The 15,982-nt window shown below is 35.9% G+C and overlaps 1 protein-coding gene across 1 annotated transcript; it reads right to left on the reverse strand.

Moving 5' to 3' along the window:
* Positions 1-549: 549 nt before the first annotated feature.
* On the reverse strand, positions 550-2,550 carry LOC141600060 (RING-H2 finger protein ATL13-like). Its single transcript, XM_074420234.1, has one exon. The coding sequence runs from the start codon at positions 2,257-2,259 to the stop codon at positions 811-813; it is 1,449 nt and encodes a 482-aa protein (XP_074276335.1). The 5' UTR covers positions 2,260-2,550; the 3' UTR covers positions 550-810.
* Positions 2,551-15,982: the final 13,432 nt, after the last annotated feature.

Raw genomic sequence — 15,982 nt, forward strand, 5'->3', positions numbered from 1 at the left:
AACTGAACTGAAATAAAAGTTAATTTGTGAAGAGAAAAGCTGAACTGAACTGAATGAAGCTGCAACTGGACTGAATGAAGCCGAACTTAATTAACCATACTTAATTGAATATAGCTAAACTGAACTGAAGTGAACTGAAATTAAGTCCGAAAAACCAGGGCCATATAAGTAACAACTGGAGTAGTGAAATTATCAATATTATTGTGACAGTAGTGAAAGTAACAATAATTACGTAATAATAATTTCGGCGGGAGTAGTGAAAGTAACAATAGTAATAACGAATGTAATAAAAGTAAAAATACTAACAACAAACGAAAATATATATGAACAATTAGATAACTAATTAATTTAAGTAAAATATTAATAGCGAGAGTAGTGAATTTGTCTCATCATTTATTTCATCGTAATTTTAAGATATGTCATAGAAAAATATATTAACGATAAATTTATGAGTTATGCAACTTTAAAATAGTTTTATTTAATTGAAAATAAATTTTAATTCTAAATAGAGGTAACCCGGACAGAGCCGGACACCAATACTAGTCAAAATAAATCAGAACATCAACTTCTTAAGAAGAAAAAAATTAATCCACACACTAAAAACATCATAATCTGCACTATCCATCTTCAGTTTGTGACGAATAGTACCCGTCTTCAATGAGAATTTGTGTTACATCACACCAACTCGAGTTTCTCTATAGTATTCTAATGAATTAATCTTTTCTAATTAAAAACCCATTTATATTTTTTTTTTACAAAAGATTCAAGTAGAATAAAAATTGAGTTACATCACCTAAAAATGTGTAGAACCTAGACAGCATTAGATGACAAAGATTTGGAATGATTATGAATAGTCTTGTTTTGTCTTCCCATAAGCCAAAGAAGAGTTGTTCTAGTATTAGTAGAAGTCGATGTTGTAGAATGAGCAAGTGAATCAACACTATAACAACTTTGAGTTTCCTCATCATTTCCTAATTCACTCACTTCAATCTCCAATAACTCGGATTTACTCCTGTTCGACGTTTCATAGGCATTATTCTCGTTCATGTTCATTTCTCTTCCCCCTCCTCTTGCCCAAATCTTCGATAAAGAAAAACTTTCCCTTCTCTTGCTTTTTTCATTTCCATTCTCAATTGCGCGAACATTGTCAATAGTTCTAAAAGCTTCAATTTCATTGAAATCCCTCTTAGAGTCACACCCATACTCTGAAATTGCTGCTCTATACCCTGACCTTAAAGGCAAATTGGGCTTCTTGCTATATTGTTTCTTAATTGGAGTATTTTTAATTGGTACTTTCAATGAAGTTGTCTCGTCTAATACATATGCAAATGAACCCATTGAATAACATCTCCTTGAACCCAAATCATCATTCCCACCACTAATATTTTTATTATTATTATTATTATTATTATTATTATTATTATTATTATTATTATTACCACTAGTGTTAGTGTTATCATTTTCACTACTACCTTCACCAACATCAACACTCTTAAACTTCCCCAACTTGACAACCACAATCCTGTCCTCATGCTTCTCACAACCCTCCTTTACACTATCATCACATGATGATGATTTCCTCGAAAACCCGACTTGACCTGACCCAAACTCAACCTCATCTTGACAACCCACCAAGGGATTCAAACCCGAGACCGAATTCCTTTCTCTATCAAACCCAACACTACTACCAATCTCCCTAGAGTTTTCCACACTACTTGATTGATCAAGAACACACACAATTGAAGAAGACCCATGATTATTTCCCAAACCATAATCTAACAATAAACTTGATCTACAAAGTGGACAAGTTGAGTGTGAAAGAAGCCAAGTATCAATACACTCCATGTGAAAAGCATGACTACATTTAGGCAAAAGTCTAAGACTATCATTAGGCTCAAACTCACATAAACAAACAGCACAATCAAAAGGGTCTTTTAAGCCTATAATTGCCTTATAGTAAAACACAGGAAGTGTATCAATGTATGATTGATCAACACCTGAATCATGTAGGTGAAATAGTTGTTGAAGTTGACCTTGTAGTACACTTGCATGATGGTCTAACTCATCTTGCTCTCTTTGTGTTGGCCTTAATAATAATCTTACAATTAAATGAAGTAATCCTAGAATAAAAAAGAATATTGAAAATATTACTATGATTAAGAGTATTGTTGGGCTGATTTTTGTTTCTAGATTGATGCTTTCAGTTTCAAGATTATTTGATGAAGTTGTTGGTGGTGTTGATGAAGAGGGGTTTCCCATTTTTTTTTTCAAATGTGAAATGTAATGTCACAAGTTAGGAGTTAACGGGTTTGAAGGGGTCAGATATACACAGTTTTACTCTTAACAAATCGGAAATATTTCAAAAATCTTAAAATGGGAAATGATTTCTCAAAGGGGATTTAGGAAAGACAGGTGAAGAAAGAAGTATGAAGATGGTGATCATGTAAGTGGGTGGTATTAAATGAAAGCCAGAGAAGTTAAGAATTCAAATTCATAGTGATGAATCTACCAAAGTGAAGAAAGGGGCCAATGAATTAATATTGCAATAAAGATACTAATTTAAGCATTTTCAATTTTTTCTTCAGATTCATAAATCACTTAGAATAAAGAGACTTGGGAAAATTTTAATCCAAAGATTATGACTTTTACGCCATTAATTTCCACCAAATGCAAGGTTTTAGTTGACTTGTAAGTAACATCAAATCCAACGCTATTTCTTCATCTATGAAGAGTTAATAGGGAGTACGAGTAATTATTTTTGCATTAATCAGAAGGAAATTGGTGCCAACTTTATATAGCCGTTACGGAATTCTGCACTGTGGAATCTGGTAGACAGCCAAAAAATAAACACAAATTCATATCCATTGTTTGTATATGGGGATAATTATATTTGTACAAATTTTTATTTAAAATGGGTATATGTGAATGTCATTCTGATTTAAGACAGTTATAGAGTCTAATATTTCATAAATTAACTAATATTTCATAATAATTAATAAATCTCCTCCTCATCAATTCCGTAATCTTTATATCCCCTATATAGAGGTGGTGAATGGGTCAATCGGATCAGTTTCGGTTCGGTTTCTTTCGGATCGAGTTATTTCGGTGGACTTTTATTTTTGATTTCAGTTCGGTTCAATTTAGGTTGGATACAGTTTTCACTTTTAATCGGTTGTAGACATTTCAGATCGATGCAGGTTCGAGTCGGGTCAACATTGGAGCAAATAAGGTTCGAATCGGGTCAATATCAGAGCAGATGAGATTCGAGTCAGGTCATATTCGGATCAGATGTCAAAGGATTAGGTTTTTATTCAAAATATCGGATATAATACAAATAAGTTTTTTTAATAAGTAATATACAATGTTTTTTTTATATGTAAGATATAATATTAATTCAGAGATGCCCAATGGGTGATACTCATGTACAAAAAGACACCCTAGATGGTGACGCCCAAGTACATTTGGGTCATTTCGGGTTTCAATGTTGGGTTTCAGTCATTAATCGATTCGGGTATATTTCGGTTTGGATTAAAATAATTTACGTTGAAACAGTTCAGGTTCATTCGATTTTGGGTCTATTTCGGATATTACAAATTCGGTTCGATTTCGAATCAATTTAAGTCGGTTCAGGTTTCGGAATGAAGTTCGGTTATACCTTTCGGATTTACGGTCATGTGTTAATAAAGTTAATTTCGATCGATTTTTCGGGTTCGGTTTACTTTTGCCAGGTTAACCCCTATAATGTATTTATATGTTGTTTTCTGTATTTGAAATTCCACAGTAGGTTTTAGAGCATGAATAATAGAGAAGACAATATTTTCCTCTTAATTTTTTTCTTTCTTTTTCTCCTCTTGGAGTTGATACCTCACTTACTCTATCATCCACCTTTTATTTCTACTATTTTCATCAATTGCTTATATATTTTGCCCACGATAGAGAGAATAGTTCTCTTATCCATCATCTACCCATTTATTTGCATTTCAACTTCTAACAAAGAAAAAAATAAGTTTAAATAATTCATGTGGAAAAATATCATTATATTGGGCACAAGGATAAATGTTTCACTTCCTCTAATTTTAGCGGAATTAGTGATCATCTTCCTAAGAGAAAATATTCTATACATACTCCACAATAAAAAAGACATCCTCTTAGATGAATGAGTACTAAAAAAATGTTTCATCTTCTTTTTTTACACACGCTTAGTAGTACCTTGATAAGGGCGAATAAAAAAGCCAATCCCTCTAATCTTAGTTCTGAGCAGTGAAGTGAATATGTTTACATTATGTCTAAAATTCAAATTTTAATTCCTTAAAACTCTAAGGTCAGGTAATGGATCTAAACTGAAGTTAGAGGAACTAATTAAATAATAATTATTACTCCCTCCTATTCTAGATAAACCTCCATATTCATAGGGGGCACTAGAATTAAGGAAAGAAATTAAAATAAGGTAAAGTATTGTAGTGGAGTTTGGTAATTGGAGAGGGGAATGTATTGTGGGGTATTATTGTGGGTGGGGTGATTAAAATAAGTATTGTTGTGGGGTAAGTTGATTAAAATAAGTATTGTTATGGGGTGAGGTGGAGTATTGTTGTGGGGTAAGGTGATTAAAATAAGTATAAAACTTTACTAAATAAGGAAATAGGAAAGGTATTGTGAATAGATGAAAAAGGAAAGAGGGAAGTTTATGTAGAATAGGAGGGAGTATTATTATTATTATTATTATTATTATTATTATTATTATTATTATTATTATTATTATTATTATTATTATTATTATTATTATTATTATTATTATAAATTGATGAAAACAACCTTTAATGTTACACTTTATAAAAATTAATACCTTATCAAAAAAATTTATAAATTAATACCTTAATGTGCACTATGTTCACATTTTGGTACCTTAAGTAAATTCAGGCAAAAAAATTAGAATATTCCGACAAACTCTATATTTTAACTTCATTATACCCTTGTGCTATTTTGAGCCAATTCCCTTCCCTCTTATAACAAGCCTCTACATTATATTCTCAATCTTTCCCCATTTCAACTACAAATCTCTTACTTTATATCTTCTCCTTAAGATAATTATGTTTCCTTCAATTCACTCTTTTAGTTTCTATCTATTTAGTTTCAGTTTTTAATTTTATTTTTGGTAATCTTAAATGTTGGTGTTAATATATAATTAGGGTTTATAAAATTGGAGGCAAATTGTAAATTATTTTTTGATTGTTGATGATCTTCAAGTAATCTCTGTTTCGATTTTTAAGTAGTCGAAGCTAATCTGGGGGAAAATGGTAGTTAGGCTGTTTTTACTGAGAGAGAAATGAGTGTTGTGTGAGTTGTGTAAGAGTGTTTATAAACTCAGGGATAAACTGGGTATTTCACCTTTTTTTTTTTTGCCTGAATCAACTTAAGGTACCAAAATGTGAACGAAGTGCACATTAAGGTATTAAATTTAAAAAAAATTGATAAGATATTAATTTTTAAAAAATGTAACATTAAAGGGTGTTTTTATCAATTAATCCTTATTATTATTATTATAATACGGAGTAACATAATAATATTAATAGTCCCTAATTTATTTTTGAATATACTAGTAAGAGTATTTGTTAGCAATGACTTTATCCTAACCCCTAGCCAAATTTTCTACATCTTTCGTTCACATCATTTCATTACGTTTGCTTCTGTAATAAAGACCAACGAAGAGAGATCATGTATGCTTAGAAATAGACATGGTATTGAAACTGACTCAACCCGAATGACCAGACCAGTATACGACCCGATCTGACGCCGAAATTAAGGACTCATGCTTTACCAGTGACACGAATTATCTCGCCCAATATGACTCACCGAATTGTATTCTTACATAACAAGCAATATTCCTAAATAACTTGATTATAATATACCCGGTGACCGACCTGACTCGAAATCTTGCAAATCCGAAATAATCGGACAGGACGACGTAGATTCATCAATTAACATCTGACATAAATTCTCAACTGACAACCTCCGGCTACTATGGCTCCATGCATGCAATCTCAATAATAGTCAAAAGTGACACCCATGACAACTCTATCCATTGTTTTCATCATAACATTCATAAGTATTACAGTACAATTTTCACACAACTTTTCAAGGTTAGTTGACTACTACATGATATTTTGAGTCGGTATTTGACACAACAATCAATTCTAGGACACGGCTGACACGGCTGAACTGATATTTAATAGCGTGCTTAAAATGACACCCGAATATGCCAACTCATACTAATTGTCGATAGACATTCAATCACCACGATATGAAAACAAAACAAGTATACATTGTTACTCGTTCAAGTTGAATATATGAGTTCGCTTCACCACAATCTCTTTACAACTTATCTCATTGTAATTTTTGAATTGTTGAATCATAGTTGAATTATTTCCACATATAACTAGGTCATCGACGTAGACTAGAACATGGATTTCGGCCTCGGGTTTGATGATGGAGAAAAGGGAGTGGTCATAGGGACATTGGGTAAAGCCATATTGTTTGAGAGCGGAAGTGAGCTTAGCATACCAGCATCGGGGAGCTTGACGAAGTCCATAAAGAGACTTTCGAAGGCGACAGACTTTGCCATTTAAATTGGAAAGAAAACCTGGTGGGGGTTTCATGTAAACCTCCTCTTCAAGATCGCCATGAAGAAATGCATTGTGAACGTCTATTTGATGGACATCCCAATTCTTTGAGGCAGCGATGGTCAAGAGAGTACGGACGGTGACCATCTTGATAGTAGGAGCAAACGTCTCTTGAAAATCAACCCCTTCTATTTGACGATTGCCCATGATGACAAGACGAGCTTTGTAGCGCTCTATTGAACCATCAGTGTGATACTTTATTTTGTAGACCCACTTAGAACCAATAGCCTTGTTGTGAGGCGGAAGAGGTTCAATGGTCCATGTGTTGTTGCGTTCGAGAGCATCGATCTCACTTTGCATTGCCTCGCGCCATTGTGGTACCTGCATAGCTTCTTTAAAAGTGTTTGGCTCGTGATTGTCGGTCACGGCCGCTAGAAAAATTCGATGGTTAGATGAAAATTTATCATACTTAAGAAAATTGGAGAGAGGATATCGAGTACCTGATGAAGATGATGATGCGGAGACAAGGTGAGTAAAGGGGCCTATGGGAGGGCGAACGTAACCAGACAGGCGGGTGTTTGGGATTTTAGGACGGTGGCCCTTTCCCATGGGCTCGGTTGTGGTCGTTGGCTGAGGTTGAGAGGAGGGTGTGGTGTGTGTCACCGAGGGCGAGGAGGTGGAATAATTGTCTGGTGTGTCCTCGGGTGTTGAGTCGGGTGTGTCCTCGGTTGTTGAGTTGGGTGTGGCGGCTGATGTGGAGCCGGTTGTGGATGTGGAGGTATTGGTATTGATGGGCGGAGGTGTGGAAATGATGACATGTTCGATGGGTGTAAAAGTGTCATCGAGGAAGGAGTTGGGTGTGGATGGTGTGTCGTGAAGATTGAGAGATTGATATGGGAACTCGTGTTCGATAAAAATGACTTCTCGTGAAGAAAAATAGGTACCCGTATCTAAATCGTAGACTAGCCATCCCTTTTTACCAAAGGGGTAGCCGAGGAACACGCATTTTCGACCACGAGAGGCGAATTTGTCATGGGAACGGTTGATGTTTCTCGCATAGCATAGACACCCAAAAGTTCGGATATGGGACATAGGCGGGGGTTCGTTAAATAACATCTCATACGGAGTCTTACCATTGTGAATAGTAGATGGGGTGCGATTAAGAAGGTAAACGGCACCTAAAATGCACTCCCCCCAAAATCGAATAGGTAGACTTGCTTGAAAAAGGAGGGCACGAGCAACATTTAAAATATGACGATGTTTCCGTTCGACTCGGCCATTTTGTTGGGGGGTGTCAACATTAAAGGTTTGAAAAATAATACCATTTTGCCGAAAAAAATTGTCAAGACAATGGAATTCCGTGCCATTGTCGCTTCGAAGAATTTTGATTTGTTTATGAATTGTCGCTCAATCATAGCAAAAAAAATTGAGAAGAGTTTGTTGAGTGTCACTTTTACGACGCAATAAATAGACCCAGGTAGAGCGAGAAAAATCGTCAACTAAAGTAAGAAAATATTTTGACCCACATGACGCATTCTCGGAATATGGACCCCATAAATCACAATGTAAAAGGTCAAAAATATTAGCAGCAGTGTTTGAGCTAAAGGGAAAGGGGGCGCGAGTTTGCTTGGCGCGAATACAAATGTCACAATGTTTGCTATAAAAATTTGAATGAGAAGAGTTTGCTTTTTAATAAAAGGAAGAAAACGAGAACTGTTGGAGGATGGATGCCCCAAACGACGATGCCAAAGTTCAAGGGTGTCAAGATTGCCAATGGTATGCGCATGTACCTTGTCATTGCGAACGTCCTTCAAGAAATAGAGCCCCTCACTTTGTTCACCCGCACCAATCACCATCTTCGAGGTACGGTCCTGTATTAAACAAAGTTGTTGGGAAAATTGTATAGTGAGAGAGGTATCTAGTAATAAGTTGGAAACAGAAATTAAATTACATTGTAAATTTTCAGCATATAAGACATTACGTAAAATAAGACGAGGGGAAAGATGAATATCGCCACTACGATTGGCGATGGCCACGTCTCCATTAGGTAGGCCGACAGATAAGGGCCGAATAAAATGTAAATTGCTAAAATGAGAACAGCCCGACATATGGTGCGAGGCACCGGTGTCGATAATCCAAGAGTGAGTAGAAAAGTTACCACTGAGACGATCATTATTCTCGGTTTTACGATTCTTCCACATTTGACTTATTTCTTCGAGCTCCCGAGCATCAAGAGTATTGAAATCGATCCTGTCAAAATTGTTAAGAGAAGAGCGAGAGGTAGAAGCACCATTACCATTGGAGGAGCTGTTGGCAGCAGCCATATTAGCACGAGGAGTTGTGCCAGCCGAATTGAGTGTGCTGCCTGCCTGCTTGGTTCGACGAGGATCAGGGATAAAGACGGCCTGACTTAGGTCCGTCGCATTAGGGTCAATATAGACTCGATCACGGGGTCGATCTCCCCAATAGTCGGGCCAATTTCCCGTAACCCGAAAGCAAGTACGTAGATAGTGGCCATGCTTTTTACACACAATGCAGTATGGTCTATTTAGATTATTATTATTTGAATGATTAGAGTTTTGTGTACGATCAGAATCCCGACCCCCTCCCTCTCCTGATTTCGAGCCATGATTGGCCTTGGCTGCGAAGGCCATCGGTTCGGGACGAGTTTCAGTCACCTGCTTCGATAAAGACCGGACCCCTTCTTCTTTAAGTAACCGGTTATAGACAATATTAAGATTGGGAAGGGGGGTGATGCCAAGAATTTGAGAACGAGCATTATCGAATCGATCATCTAAACCCATTAAAAAATCACGTACCCAATCTTTTTCACGACGAGTATCAAAAATACTTACCCAATCACACGGACAGGTTTTGCACGAGCAAGAAGGAACTGCGTCGTGCTCCATCAACTCGTCCCACAAACTGGTAAGGCGACCGTAATACGTCATGATAGACTCGGTGAGAGCCTATCGACATGTGGGAATGGCTGTCTTGAGGCGATATATATGGGCCTCGTTGTCTTGGTTGAATCGCTGTCTGATATTGTCCCAAACCTGTTTGGCTTCGGGACGATAAGAGATCGATTTTGCTAAGTCGACCTCGATGGTGGCGTAAATCCAAGCCGTGACTAGGGCATTGGTAGATCGCCAGATTTTGAAGTCATCCGCAGTCTCGGATTGTTTGACAATAGACCCGTTGATATAACCCATCTTATCTTTAGCGAGAAGGGCGAGATGGAAAGCACCAGACCATTCGTCATAATTGTTACCATTGAATATGATATGTGAGATCTTGCTTCCTGGATTCTCGACTTGAACAATCGAGACCACGGAAGAGGTGTTTGATGAAGATTGTTGTGTGGAATTTGTCATGATTGGAAGAGAACGAATAAGATTGAAGAAGGGGATGAAAAAAAATTATAAAAGTTTCCTGTATTCTGATACCATATTATGAATTGCAGTAGCAGTAGGTAGAATATTACGCATAAGAGAATGGAAGATTATATTATTCAATCAATTGTGTCCTTACATGAATAGATATACACACACACACACATATATATATATATATATATATATATATATATATATATATATATATATATATATATATATATATATATATATATATATATATATATATATATATATATATAACTACCAAAAGTCAACTAATATGTACAAAATATACCAAATAAGGGAAAGATATAATGTTAGTATTATACACAAAGAGCCGTTGGAGGAGGGATTTGGTGCGTGAGATACGTTGATCATATTAGGCACTATCTGTCACAAGCTGAATACGGATAGTACCCCTCTCACAATATGACAAGTGGAAGGGCAAGTGGGGTGCTCCATTTAACTTCCACTTGATTTGTCACTTGCATATCATGAGAGGGACACTATCCGTCTTCAGCTTGGGACGGCTAATATCCGTCTTTAATGAGAATTTGTGATCTCTTTATTGGCCACATTCCCCAGATTGTGGCAGAAAACTCAACACTTACAATATCCCAAATCTCTATTTGTCAGACGCTTTTGTCGGTGTTACACTATAAAAGTCAAAGTCTTCATATAACTCAAGAGTCAAGACTATCAATAATCAAACCTTATTTTGACAAAATCTTAAGTTGAGTCTTGAAAATCCAAAACTCAGTTTGTTCTTTTTTTGGTCTTGGAAATCCAAAAATCAATTTGTTCTTTTTTTTCTTAAACCCCACATTTTTTCAAATAAAGTGAAAAAGTAGAATCTGAAATGGGTCTGAATGATAATGTATAAAGTCTGAATTAAGTAAGTCTGAGGTGAGTCTGAACGATAAAGAAATAATAAAAGGTAGTGAAAAACTGTTGTGGCAGAGTCTTAATGTAACACCCCCGCACACCGGGACGCCTTACCAAGGACCATCCCAGTGTATGAGGATGTTACCATCTCGGTCACCCGAGGTAGTAGATCAAATAGACAATAAAAGAACATTTATAATTAATTACTTAACACTTTACAACCACGGTACAAAACTGAATACAAGTGATAAGTATGACTGCTAAAGAACTCATGCGTCTGAACACCTATGCCGGTAGCGTGGTGACTCGATTCCCTCCATGCCCGATAGCAACAATCAACTGTACCTGCTAAGCCAACTGCTCACCATCCCCGAATGGATCACCACAGTTTTAAAAACATAACACGGGGTCAGTTACTGAACAATTAAAATAAGACAAGTATGATAAGTAACCAGCTGATCATCCACCATCTCCTGTCTCCCGATCTCACACAGTAACCGACTACACACCGAAGTGTGTAGCCCTGCCAGACTACCCATCGCAACAGGTAGCCCACGCCACCAGTGGGGGACCGCAGCCAATCCCCACCAAAATCTCGCTCATCAACGAGCGATAACCCTGTACCTTAATGTGCACATTGTGGGATTTATCTGTATGCATCCCTTAAATTTAAGGATTATAACGAATCATAAAGTGATGAATACTAGTCAAAAAATTAAATTGCATAAACAAAATCATAAAGGATTAAGAAATAACCTTCGGTCCTAGCAAATACGGCCTAAGAACAATATCAAAGTAGATATTCGCCTATCAGTTGCACCCAAGACGATATGAGATATGCCCTTTGATTATGCTAGAATCGATCCAAAATTAACTAACTAATTTTAGGTTTTTGTGTTTTTTTCTGATGAGAGGGAGGCAAGAATGGCTTAGGAAAAATTAGGTTAGAATAATGTTCTCCCTCACTCCATATAAACCGTGTATTAGGAAGTAATTAGGGTAGATCATATTCTTTTAATTCTCGGCCCATTTCACCGAAATAAGGAGTATAATTTCCTTATTTTCGGTTATTCCAAAAATGTATAAAATGTGTAAATTGTCATCTAGTGAGTATCGAACCCATGACCTCTTGGTTTGAGTACCCTCACTATTACCACTATGACACATTCATCTTGTTGATATTAAATATAACCGATTACATTTAATTACGAATTAACAGATTAATTCGTCCAAGCTAACATTACATACATTTAATTAAATATAACTTATTATATTCAATTTACGAATTGACAGTTAATTCGTCTCAACTAATATTATTTAATCTTCATTAAATAATTGTCTCATCAACACATTGACTAACTGTTTAGTCATATAAGGCATCAATAAGATTATATTTCTATAACCACATCTCTCAAACACATCCTATAGGTGTGACCTTTAGGGACCAGTTGATCACCGCCATCTGTATGATAATAACGTCAAACTTTCTAGCAAGCCAACCGTTATTAGGTAATCGTTAATCAACTGATTAAAATACGAAGTATACCCTTGTGAACCTGTAAGAGATTTACAAATGTTATCACACTAATTTGTGGAGGACACAAGCTCCAACAAACTCCCACTTGTCCTCACAAGTGTATGTGCGATAACCGATTCTCATATCCTAAAATTTCTCCCACTCAATATAAAACAATTTACAAATCCGTATTCACAAAGGTCGTATTTTACAAGCGATCATTATCAAGAGTGGTTTCCCCGACTAGAGAGTAACTTAACTGATAAACGAATCATCATTCGAGCATGACCATGCATTTCAGTTACAACTCCTCGAGTGGCCCCGAGAAATAACTATACCGATAAGGGTTGGATATTTTCCTCAAATCGAATCCTGCAGATGTAAGCACAGTATGAAATGACCCAGAAAAAATCTACTTAGCCTCCAGTTACGGCAGACCGTGAGAAAGAAACCAAAGTCACCCAAAAACTGACTTAATCTCAAGAGACAATCGATAATCAAAAGAATCGACTCTAGGAACACAATGGATGTCCTATCCACGACCTGGCACCGAATGTTTTTAAACATTTAGGACTCCATTACGTTGTCACAAAAATTTGTCCTACGAGGTATCGTTATAATCTCGCATTTGTGATCGATCAGTCAACAGTTTGACTTATGGCTCGTTGAACCCACCATCAATCGACTGCACAATATAATAGCCGGAATTATCAGCTCACATTGGCGATTACGGACCAAAACAAATATAATGTAATTCAGTTCACTTTGTGGCTTTCAATGTTGTCAGTACAATCCACATGAAAAACAAAATATTATATATAAAACGATGAAGTTATAGTATATGAAAAAGATAATATATCAAATCCATAATCAACTACTACAACTCAGGAACACGTTTAATTCCCATGGAAATAACGTGCCCTACATGCTTATCATAATTCAACGGTTTAGTGAGAGGATCCGTGATGTTATCATCCGTCGCAATCTTGTCAATCACTATCTCCTCTTGCTCCACATAATCACGGATCAGGTGAGCTTTCCGATGTACATGTCTAGATTTGTTGCTAGACTTAGGCTCCTTAGCCTGGAAGATGGCACCTCTATTGTCACAATAGATGGTGATCGGGTCATTCGAACTAGGAACTACTGTAAGTCCTTGTAAGAATTGACGCATCCATATCGCTTCCTTTGCTGCCTCCGTAGCGGCATAGTACTCGGATTCAGTAGTAGAATCTGCTACAACACTCTGTTTGGAACTCTTCCAGCTGACCGCAGCACCATTAAGAGTGAAGACGAACCCGGACTGAGATTTTGAGTCATCTCGATCCGTTTGGAAGCTAGCATTTGCGTAACCGATTGCGCATAGCTTAGTATCGCCTCCATAAGTCAATACCCAATCCTTAGTCCTCCGTAGGTACTTGAGGATGTTTATAACAGCTATCCAGTGTGTTTCACCTGGTGGCTTTTGGTACCGACTCGTCATACTCAATGCATATGCCACGTCTGGACGTGTGCATATCATGGCATACATGATCGATCCTATTGCAGATGCATAAGGAACACGACTCATGCGCTCAATGTTAGAATATGTGTCCTCCGACAATAATGCGATCACGACTGTTGATCATGATGATCACATGTTTAAGTCTCATTATAAAGAATACAATTGGAAAGTAATATTTTACTATCAACTGGTCCACACATATCGGTAATGATTGGTTGACTAGAGTTTGACATTACTGTCGTGCGACGGTGGTGATCAGTTGATCCCCTAGGTCATACCTAAAGGGCAACACTCTTAATTGATCAATTAATTGATCGTATAACGTTACGAGTCAATTAATTTATTTAAAATTGACGGACGATTTTGGAAGTAATATTTACGTATCTAATTGAAATTTGATTAAATGAAATACGGTCTGAGTAATCGAATTGTTTCAGTACTCGGATGAAATTATTGTTTAATGAAACAATTTAAATTGAATGAATTATTATAAATACAAATTGTTGTGATTTATAATTGGTAAAATATTTTGGTACAAGTAATTATGAATTACTAGGTCGATTTTTGTATATGACGTATTTTTATTAATACGTTGATTTTTAATATGTTAAAAATACATAACAATTTTATGTGACATGTGACATGTGACATATTGACAAATTGACAAAAATAAAATGGATTCCATGTTATCCATATGTGCCGAAAATAAAGAGGAGGATTAGGCTAATATTGTGATTGATTATGCTAATGGAAAACACAATCATTTCCCTAATAGACTAGCCATGCAACCTAGTTTACATTGTGAAGACAAACAAAAGCATGCATTGGCTCCCCTCCCCTCCTCTTGCCCGGTTTTTCACAAGGAAAAACAAAGGGGTTTTTGCCTTATATTTTGATAAACAATACATAACATTTTTGTTGTAGTATTCATTCACCAAAATATTTTAGAGAGATAAAATATTTCACCTTCCTTTCTCCTCTCTTAAACCGGTTTTTAGGAGATCAAACCAAATTATTTTGGGTCAATTTTTCTTACAAAACTAATATTGTCTAGTATACATAATATTAATTTTATTAAGAGTGTGTCTTGGGTATTGATGCGAAATGCGGAAGCGGAATAACAGAAAAATAAAAGAAAAGGGATATTTGCCTTGAATTCATAGGTAGAATTCAAGTCAATGGGATATTTACTCGGTGCTAGACCTATAACACGAGTAATGGGTGAGAATACTCAAGACCTATTGAATATTACTCGGGTTAAAGCTTGATCGCGTCAAACTCTTAACGATTTTTGGCATGTAAACTACATCCTCAAAAACAACAAAAACACAAGTGTTTTCTTTTCTTAATCTTTCATATATTTCTAGTTGATGTTTATTATGAAAACTCATGGCCTTATATAGGCAGCCATAACCGAAACTCCTAGCCAAGTGAATAGTTGCCATCACTACTTCACTAATTAAAATCATTAACAACAAGTAAAATGAAAGGACTTCACTAATTATATGCTTTATTAGTACTATTAATAAGTTAATTAAAAGACTAAATAAGACTACTAAAGACTAGCATTTAAACTATCCATTATTTGGAACGTGTAGAATCAGCCTCCATCGACTCGTATTCGTACTCGTATCAGGTATTAAGCTTTGGGAGAGATCCTACACTTGGATCTTTGTTCTTCCATTAAGGATAGCACAAGAACAAGAGAGAAGGAGATCTCTCTTGTGCCCTAAAAACTGAAAATCCAATGTAAGATAAAGATTTCTTCTTTATATTGTTTTTAGTTTGCATGCATAAGATCACTTATTAATTTTATGACAAATTAAAATAAAACATATATGAATATGTTAAGTATATAGATCTACTTTTCCTTCAATCGGTATCAGAGCCATGGTTGTTTGCATGCAAATCGGTTAAAAGTTTTTCCGAGTTATGCGATTAACATATAAAATTTGTTAAATTTGTGTTATTATGATATATCACGAAAATAATTTTGCATGTTAAAGTTTTTGGTCCTAAAATGTTTTTAGGATATTTTGGTTATTTTATGGATTTTTATTGT

Source organism: Silene latifolia, chromosome 9 (assembly GCF_048544455.1).
Source record: "Silene latifolia isolate original U9 population chromosome 9, ASM4854445v1, whole genome shotgun sequence".
Taxonomy (NCBI): Eukaryota; Viridiplantae; Streptophyta; class Magnoliopsida; order Caryophyllales; family Caryophyllaceae; genus Silene; species Silene latifolia.

Bases quoted from the DNA above. Each gene is read 5' to 3' on its own strand.
- LOC141600060 (XM_074420234.1), bottom strand. From the start codon at position 2,259: ATGGGAAACCCCTCTTCATCAACACCACCAACAACTTCATCAAATAAT.